We start from the raw sequence: 9,986 nt of genomic DNA on the forward strand, positions 1-9,986 counted from the left end.
CACAATGCTATTGATGGAACAATCATTTCACTCCCTGTCAGATTACCTGATCATTGAGGTCATTTCTGAAGGTCATTTAAAAGAACAAGAACGTATAAAATTTTGAAGACCTAAGGAACTCACCTTCTCGTTTCATGCCCATTTCCATGCATTTTTGAAATCTACATGCCTGGCAAGTGTTGCGTGTAAATTTGTTGATCATGCACTGGCCTTTATCTTTACAATTATAGATTAGATTTTTCTGGACAGTTCTTTTGAAGAAGCCTTTACAGCCTTCACAAGAAAATACAGAATAGTGGTACCCTGATCCTCGGTCACCGCATACCAGACAGGCAGACGTTTGATCAGAGTCGGAGAGAGGCTGACAGTCACCACTCTGAGCACCAACCTTGCCAGCATGGCGATAGTGCATCTTTGACCCCGGTGAATCAAGCCCAGCCTGTGAATCTGGATCGTTAATTGTCAAGACTGAAACATTGTCAGTGGAAAAGGTAACAACTGAATGTCCATCTGCACTCTCAATCTGTATCATTGGAATATTTCCTGTGTTGTCATCCACATCCTCGGATGAGCCTGCTGAACTGTGCATTTCTGATCTATCCATCATCTTATATAAATTGTTGAAGACAAATTACAGCCAGCAAGCAGAACTGTTCAGCAAGCCTGACATGAAACTGAAAGAGAGAGAAGAAATTAACTGTATGCAGCATTAAAACAATAACTGACAAAACTCAATGAAAAACAATTGCTAAATAACTATAACACCACGACAGTATGCATCACATACAAAAATAAACCTTCTTAAAAATTATAAACATTACCAGGCCTACAGTGACAATGCACATGGATCCTTTTAACAACCCATCCCCTCTCCCGCTGATGAGTTCTTCTCTGCTGAAATGGCCAGTAATACATAGTTTGGTGAATGAATACACATGTGAAGTATAAAATAAATTTGCAGGATAGTTTTTTTGCTGAATCAGCATAATTAAAGGGTTTTTAATAATGATCTGCTTTATATCACTGGAAAACAATGGACATGGATCCTTTTAACAACCCATCCTCTCTCCCACTGATGAGTTCTTCTCTGCTGAAATGGCCAGTAATACATAAAGTTTGTTGAATGAACACACATGTGAAGTATAAAATAAATTTGCATGATAGTTTTTACAAAAACTTTAAGGATTGTCTTTCTTATCTTGACCAACTGATCCTGATTTATATCAGCCACAAACTGATTACTATCCAATGCAAACAAAGGAACAACTTTATAAAAATATGACAGCATTATGATAGTGACCAGTTACTCTCCACTGGTCCAAGTAAACATAAATTTTGATTCCTTAACTTCAATGACAGGTATCCTGACTGTCAATGACAAGCATCCTAACTGTAAATGATAGGCATCCTCACTGTCGCTGACGTATATCATCATTGTCAATGTGGGTATCCTGACTGTCAATGACATATCCTCACTGTCAATGATAGGTATCCTGTCAATGACTGATATCCCTACTGGTAATGATGAGGAATCCTCACTATCAACGACAGGTACCATTACTGTCAATGACATGTATCCTCAATGTCAATGACAAGTAACCTCAATGTCACTGATAGGCACCCTCACTACCCTAGACATCACTATAAGCTGTCACACTGCAGACATCAAAGCGACATGACTGAAATATTTTTAAAGCTACATTAAAAATCCAGATCACACACACACATATACTCATTCCATAGTTTGATTATCACATTACATTCCCAAAACAACTGCAGTATTGTTTCCGGGGCATTTTTACAAACAGTACATTTATCAGTGATGGATAATTTTATTTTATAAAGAAAAGAATTAATTGGTAAAATTCTTTGAGCAATGCAAAATTGAAACCATTGTAATTTTGAGTTTCTTGTAACTTTAGCATATACGCCAGTATCCATATTCAGTATCCATATTCAGATTGAAAATTTCATTCCATTTATTTTCACCAGCTGGTTTAACACCCTTTTTTAAAAGTTGTTGTTGTGGGGTTTAACGTCATTTTTTAGCACATGATAGGCTATACATGGCGGCCAGTATAAATGGTGGAGGAAGGACCCAGAAAACCCCTGGAAAGAAGCTACTGGCAAGCTTTCTCACATACCCACATTGGCTGAATATGAGACACGAACCCAAGCAGACAGAAGTGAGATGGTAGTGATCCGTAACAGAGAGCACTTTAGACCACTCAGCCAGTCTGGGCTCCTGGGATAACGTGACTAGGGGGCATGATACTACATGTCTGCAGCATAATTCCCCAGTGCTAGACATCACTATTAGCTGCCACACCGCAAACATCACAGCAATATGACTAAAGCTATGTTAACAAAATCTAAATCACACACACACACACTCACACACAGATCAATAATTGTGGGTCCAGAAAGAAAATTAGTGACATTAGCAATTAATTAGCACTCATTCATTACAGATAGCATGACATATGTACGTGAATACCATATTAACTTAAAATCTGCTAAGTTTATGGTTCCGTTTATAATGAAGCATCCACATGACGGTCAGTGTGTGTTCAAATTTCTTGTTTCTTGGCCACTTTAAGTGGCTATAAGTTTTGTGTGAATATAAATTTAGTGGTTAAACTGTGTTAATATCCTTTTTCTTGGTTAAACTAGCTACTAGACCTTCATTTTTCTTTTACCAATGTATTGTAAAAAGTATTTCATATTAGAGGAAAAATGTATATTGTATTACACTTGTATGTTCCTGGTATGTATGCTATTTTAATTGACAGGATTCGTTGTTTTTATTAGGTCTACTTCTGATATACATGAGCTCATGGTCTGTTGTCCGTAACTGATTGCCTCGCATCCGTACATTAGCACAAGTTTCTTAGTGCTACTTTTCCTAAATGGATGGTCATATAATTATGAGTTTTTCATTGAAAGACTTCTTATTATGTCTAACTTGTCCTAAAAGAAAATGGTGCTGACTGAATGTCCAATATGGCCACCATGGTAGCCATCATGAAAATCTTGTTATCACAACTCTATAGAAAGTCATTATTCAAATGTCATATTGATGACACCTTATTATGTCCAGTTGCTATTGCCAACCTAACTTCCAGTATAAATGCCACAGCAGCAATCTCGATAATCTTGTTATTGCTAATTTGAAATTTCCTAATTTGAAAATCTTCACATTTATCTCACAGATGGTTTCAACACTCAACATTCAAAAATAAATCGACTTATCTTAAATTTCTGGAAATTCTTTTTGCTGAGTAGAGTATCTGTCAAGGAACAGTTGCTTTATTTATAATTTTTTCTGATTAAATATGTTGGGCATTTTATCCCACTTGTTTGCCTTAATTTCTTCTTTTTAATCATTAAACTAAATGAAAACAATAGCAAGACAAAGAACATAGAATACATTTTAATAAATGACTAAAACGTCTTTTTAAAATATACTCACTGAATTTCTTTATAGTTTGAAATTGCTTTTATTGTTTATTTTCTATGGATAAACCCTTTTTATTTGTTTCCTTTATCTGTATATGTAATATGATTGTATAATCGGGGGATATATCTATGTTTAATTTTTTTTATAGATTATTTTCATTGTACAATATGTTATTTTTTATCAGTCTACTTATACCAGCTTTTAATACCCTTAAGAAGTACAAATCAATTTTAGCATTTGGGGATGTGCACCTCCCCCAGGTAATAAATCTGATAATTCAAAATTAAATTTAGTAGTCTCTATTTATAACTAATCACTGAAAAAATTAATAGGTAAGGAAAATGCGACATGAAATAGTCTCTTAACTGTTATTATTTTGGCTAGTGAAACTTTTGGTATTTAATAAATGTAGTGAACAGCAAAATAATCTCAAGTTATACCTCTAAATGGCACCTGCTGGAATTATGATCCATATATGTTAGCTAACATGGCATAAAAAAAGTTGTATTTGGTGAAACTAAATCTTAACTGCAGTCTTTAAATCAACTTTTCTGATTTTGTCATAAAATACATGATGATCATCTACATACACTTATGTATATAACACAATTTTGATTATCTATAGTACATTTGTGCACACAAATATAACCTTTAATGCCTATGATCAGAGATCTCGGAAACGCTTAATTACGCATATTTGGATGCCAATTTTTGATCTGGGATGCAGAAAATCACTGAGGCGGGAGTCCTCTGTACGCATGTAATAGGTGTGCAGCAAAATTCAAAGACTTGCCAGTCCTGCTTCAGCCAACTGCTTTGTGGGAAAATGTGTTGATCAATTAGCTGTGCTGATATTTATAATGACAGAATTCAGTGACTGAAAGACCCCTTGAAGTACATACATGTTGCCATTATAAGAGTACATAAAAAAGAACATGATACAATAGCTGGGCAGCAAGTTCAATGGCTTCGACTGGTGGCCAGATGGGAAAATGTACTGATATTTACAGTGATTGAAGGGGCCCAAAGTGGCCGAGTGGTCTAAAGCGCTCTCCGTTATGGATCACTGCTATCTCACCTCCATCTGTGTGGGTTCGAGTCTCGGATTCAGCCAATGTGGGTATGTGAGAAAGCTTGCCAGTAGCTTCTCGTGGGTCGGTGGTTCTTTCCGGGGTCTTCCAGGGTTCTTCTTCCACCATTAATATTGGCCGCAATGTATAGCCTATCGTGTGCTGATAAATGGCGTTAAACCCTACAACAACAACAACAACAACTACAGTGACTGAATTCAGAGTAAGAAAGATCCAGAGATGTACATGTGGTCATTTATAAAGTACAACAAATAAACAACTTTAGCTTTCGTTATTGTGTTCATTTCCGAATGTATTGGAATAAGTAGTGCACAAGAATCAAGACATGTTGAGACTTAGACAAAATGGCATTCGTAAATTTGGATAAGTATTTTGGGATTAAACGGCAAACTTAAGAAGATTGTAACGAGATTCAGAAGAGTGCTAGAATTGATAGTTCGGATAGGACAGTAGCTAAGTGTAATAAAGTGTGTGATGCCTAGCTTAGTGTTTGGAATAAGCCCTTACTTGGATTGACAAAATTCAGTATCACTCTGATGGATGAACAAGAGCTATTTATGAGGTACATTGACTGACCATACTTTTTTTTAAAATGCAGCTCGCCTTAGCCCAGTTAGTTTTAGTGTTGTAGCAAAATGTATTCATCAATAGATCAGTAACTAGGCCTAGTTTTGATATCAATTACATTGACAAACAAACTCTTGCCCATTTACATGCATTATGTTTTGATAGCTGATTGACCATTAACTCTTTTCCGAGTAAGGTAGCAACTATCAATTTCCTGCATGATATTCTTTGATAATAGAACATACAAACTTGTGTTTTAATATCAGAATCAGTGATCTGGATATATATTAACTGCCTCTTGTACACTATTTTGTCATAAAATTAGTTTGAAACTGTAAGTGAACCAGTAGGCCTAACAGGAAATAATGGTGGAGCTTCACTAAGTCTGGGATGTACCAGTTTATTAGATTGTCTGTTTTCGTAAATCATCGGACAGATATTTTTAGAAAAATATACAGATCATTGAAAGCAAAGCCAAAGCATTATTTTATTAAAAATTTAACTTCAAAATGCAAATTATATAGGTCAGAAACATATGGGACAATGCTATGTTGTGGAGTTCACCAGATGCACTTTAAGGTCTAAGCTGTTTTCTGACCTGACACATATTTGCGAAAATACGGGGAAAAAACAGCAGATCAGATGCTATTTAACCATTGCCTAAAATTACAACAAGGACTCAGACAAATAAATAAACCATAAATTTGCAATCCTGTAAATGGACTGTTGTAGCGAAGCTATATTAAAGTGATTACATTACGAAAACCTCTCCATCTAAAAATAGATGCACTCACATCTGTGTTGATTCTGTAGGAAAGAAGGGACTGCAACTTTTGATGGTGGGACTCCTATTTTTACCAAAATAAGAGTCCTGGACTCCTAGTTTTAAAATCCTAGTGAGACCTCTGTATGACACAAGGTACTTGTTATTTGAGCATCACACAACAGTTTACAAAATCTAAATATTTAAAATTGTTATGTCAATTTACAAAAATGAAATCACGATTTTATATAACATGTATAATCACATAAGCATGACAAAATATATTTTAAAAATTAACGGAACTGTATGTTATGCTGTGCAAAGAAAATCTCAGTCTTTTATAGTTCATTCTACACATCACTGTGCATGACATCTGCTTTCATTTCTCATCGAATTTTCAAATCCATATTTCAAAATGTAGCTGAAATTACAGAATTCACTTCATGCACAAATGATCTTAAACATAATTCATATTGACAACAGTGCAACACCTTTCATTCGTTACATGCTCAAAAAGAATGGTCTGAATACACATTATCGCCCTAGTCCCCATGTTCTGGAAAAGTAAAAATGAGTGAGATGCAACTACATTATGGCTAAATATAGCCGAATAGGAAAGCTGATAACTGCTTAGTAAACAAATAGTCATCACAGGTTATGGTGGCATCAAAGAATTTGACGTAAACAATCAATCCTGTTTAAGCATGTCATTGCTTGCAAGTATCATGATGTTTTATTGATACAAATGGTACTGAAATAATTCATGCACAAACGAATTAAGCAATTTTATTCACATTTAATGATGGTGATACGAAAAGTCACTGAGCTACAGCCACAGATATAATTTGTGATACTTTCAACAATGAACTATAATGCAGTGTATCTACTTTTCTGATATATTCATGCAATAAACATGAACATGTACCTTGTATATTACGCATATCCAAGGTATACCTGGAATGGGTCTTTTTCACCGACGTCATGATTGAGTATGCAAATATGCACAATGCAATGCACCCACACCTTACACTGCCATTTTTAGTCCCTAACATAGCTTTGTCAATATTAGTGATCACATATATTCAAGTTATTTTTCTTTTCACAAATAAACAATACTGACATTTTTTAAAAGTGTGTTGTATCATATCCCTAAGCTTGTCGTCTTGAAAGGTATTTCTGGACAATGATTTTTGGGATACAATATCAGTTAAAAATTAAAATTTCATAGCATGTGTTTTATGCCAGACTTGTTATATACAAATACTTTTCGTGACAACAGGTGTTTCTGCCAAAGACAGTTGACAAATCAATTTAATTAGTATGGTCAGGTATTGTATTTGTTGTGGAAATGATGGACAAAGGATGATAACCATTCAAGGAAATTTCATCTTCGGTGTATTGAAATGAAACACTTGCCTAACAGAACATGATTTTTGTGTCAAATGTCAAAGCAAAGTACAGTATTCCCTAAATGCTTTTAGAAATATGAAATTATATATTAACAATTATCGTTTTAACTTGAACGATAACCAAAATGATTGATTTCAACCCATGAAAATTGAAAGTCATTTAATTTTATACTTTTTTGTGTATCCATTTGGTTGTGCGTTTGTTTATCGATCAATCTATTTATGAAAGAATAACAAAGATTGTTGAAATTTAAATGTTTTCTTTGAAGAAAACAAGTAGAAAAGTCACGCATTTTGTCCCGTGCGGTTGACATGCACAACAGTATGATTGTAATGCATTATTATATTCTCATGCACAAAATGAGACGTGAAGAACACTGTTATTCGGTGCCTGTTTGCGGGGCTAGGGACTCAGAATGGCTAACATGGAAGTACACACGTTTTGTAACGTCACGTGGAAACAATGGATAGTCTTAGGTGGATTTGATATACATTTGGGGTACATGGGGGGGGTGGGGATTGAGGTTCATTGAGGCGTTTCATTAACCCAATGAGTCATTTCAGTATCAAACTGGCGTCCTGTATCTAAGGCCGCCGAAAGAATCACTTTTATCAATACCTCGCGTATGTTATGGCAGGTGAAACAAAATGTGTGACCAGTAAGCCCTATGTCCTTATTTTATGAAGCTACTGTCAGATTGTAGACATGTACCTTGTGAACAAGGAACCAAAAATTAGGTCATCGTGCATAAACTGCTAATGACACTACTGAACATAAAGCATAATACATGCTAGCTAACTATCTGAATTTAACAAATTATTGCATAATATTAACCAAAGTCAAAATCTATATGTAAAAGTAACTGTCAACCTTGTATAGCTTGTTTTAAATATAAAGATGGTATACAATCTTTCACCAGGTAAGCTGAAACGGGCGGTCAAGGAAGACTGGTCCCCTGTCTTGTTTAACTAATTAATTCTAACGGATGAACAAACTTTGATCTGAAACGGATATTGTTTGCTATTTTATTGTTCACTAACAGCAAATGTTACGAAGCCATACAAGATCGAGGATAACGCCTATTTTGTTGTGGGCCGGCTCCATTAATGGGCCAAGCATGTTATGTGGAAATTTCTTAATTAAATTTGTATGGGCCGAATTTATAATGAGCCGACTTATATAACAGTGTCAACAACACGATACGGGCCGGAAACCAGGCTACATTCAAACGGAAACAACCCTATCACTACTAAAAGCCGAAAAAACTCTGACATATTAAACATCCGAACCGGAATTTCAAAAAAACACAACAACAAAAGAAATCACAGCACGAATTTTCCAGATCTTAAACTAAAGATCAATGTGGTGTTTGTTTTTATTTTAAATTTCCATACTTGTTATACATACATCCTTGGCATACTGTCTTAATTTTATATACTGGGATGATTTATCACTCTCTTTCAGCTATTTATTTTTTGAAAAAAGTCTGTGCAAAATAATTTAACTAGTTTTCATTAATGTTTACAAATAGGTAACGGCTTTCATAATTTCAGGCACCTTTCCTGGTCAATCTCCAATTTTTATAAATATCTTGATTATGTATTTGGTTCCATGCAAGTAAACCGTATTCTAAACCGGTCACACGACGTGTATTACCTTGCTAGAGTGGAGGAATCTCGAATGAGTCGTATTCTTTAGTTTAAACATCCCCTAAGCAGACTTACACAAGAAGAATATAGTCTCTGATCGTATTGATAATTTATACATATGCGCTACTACAGGCTTGACGCCCGGTTCCAGGTGGGGAAAACATGTGGTTTACTCAGGTCTTACAAGTGTTTAATCTGGTCATTAGACAATTTCTCAAAAAGAATCTTGAAAAATCTTGGGAATACATTTCAACATGTTATTCGTTATACATATTTGGTTTAAAAACAAAAATAGCAGACTAGAAAGATTTTCTTTGCTATCAAAGACAAAGGTCTAAAAGGATAAAAATTGGACCAATCGCGTACTTGAATGAGTCATATAGCGGTGCTTGATTGGTTGAATGTCAGGGATGATATCAAGTAGAAATTATCAAGTAATGCATGCAAGGCCACAGTTATGTTTTCAATAGGTCATTAAAAGTACAAGAGGCATTCAAGATCACATGTTCAAGTAAATTTTGGAATGAGCATGTAACGTTACAGTTTATCCTTCAAGCTATATTACTAATGTGGATTCAATGTTGCATATCATGAGAGATTAAAATTTCCAGGTCTTATTTTCTAGTAGCATTTTGTGAGAGAAGCTTGTGGTTTCAATGAATTTTACGAACCATTTGTTGGACTCTGCTGCTAGAGACTTAAGCCGTCCTGGAGAATCGTAAGGACCATGTGTTGAACTCTACTGGTAGGGACTTCAATCTTCTTGGAGATTCGTAAGGACCATGTGTTGGACTCTACTGGTAGAGACTTCAGTCTTCCTGGAGATTCGTAATAACCATGTGTTGGATTCTACTGGTAGAGACTTCAATCTTCCTGGAGATTCGTAATAACCATGTGTTGGACTATTCAGCTAGGGTCTTAAGTCTTCCTAGAGATTCGTACGAACCCTGTGCTTGACTCTATTACTAGGAACTTAAGTATTAATGGAGAATCATAAGAACCAAATGTTGGACTCTACTGCTAGGGACTAAAGTCTTCTTGGAGAT

The 9,986-nt window shown here is 35.2% G+C and overlaps 1 protein-coding gene across 1 annotated transcript in view; it reads right to left on the reverse strand.

Annotated features, from left to right (window-relative positions):
• Positions 1-8,319, reverse strand: part of LOC149793377 (retinoic acid receptor RXR-alpha-B-like) — a 52,376-nt gene extending 44,057 nt beyond the window's left edge. Inside the window, exons 1-2 of the mRNA XM_089967351.1 lie at positions 8,162-8,319; positions 124-674 (exon numbers count right to left, since the gene is read on the reverse strand). Coding sequence (XP_089823477.1) covers positions 124-607 — 484 coding nt within the window. The 5' untranslated portion in view covers positions 608-674; positions 8,162-8,319. The remainder of the gene's footprint in view (positions 1-123; positions 675-8,161) is intronic.
• Between the last annotated feature and the right edge of the window lie 1,667 nt (positions 8,320-9,986).

This window comes from Sinohyriopsis cumingii, chromosome 8 (assembly GCF_028554795.1).
Source record: "Sinohyriopsis cumingii isolate HCF-2022 chromosome 8, ASM2855479v2, whole genome shotgun sequence".
NCBI classification, from domain to species: Eukaryota; Metazoa; Mollusca; class Bivalvia; order Unionida; family Unionidae; genus Sinohyriopsis; species Sinohyriopsis cumingii.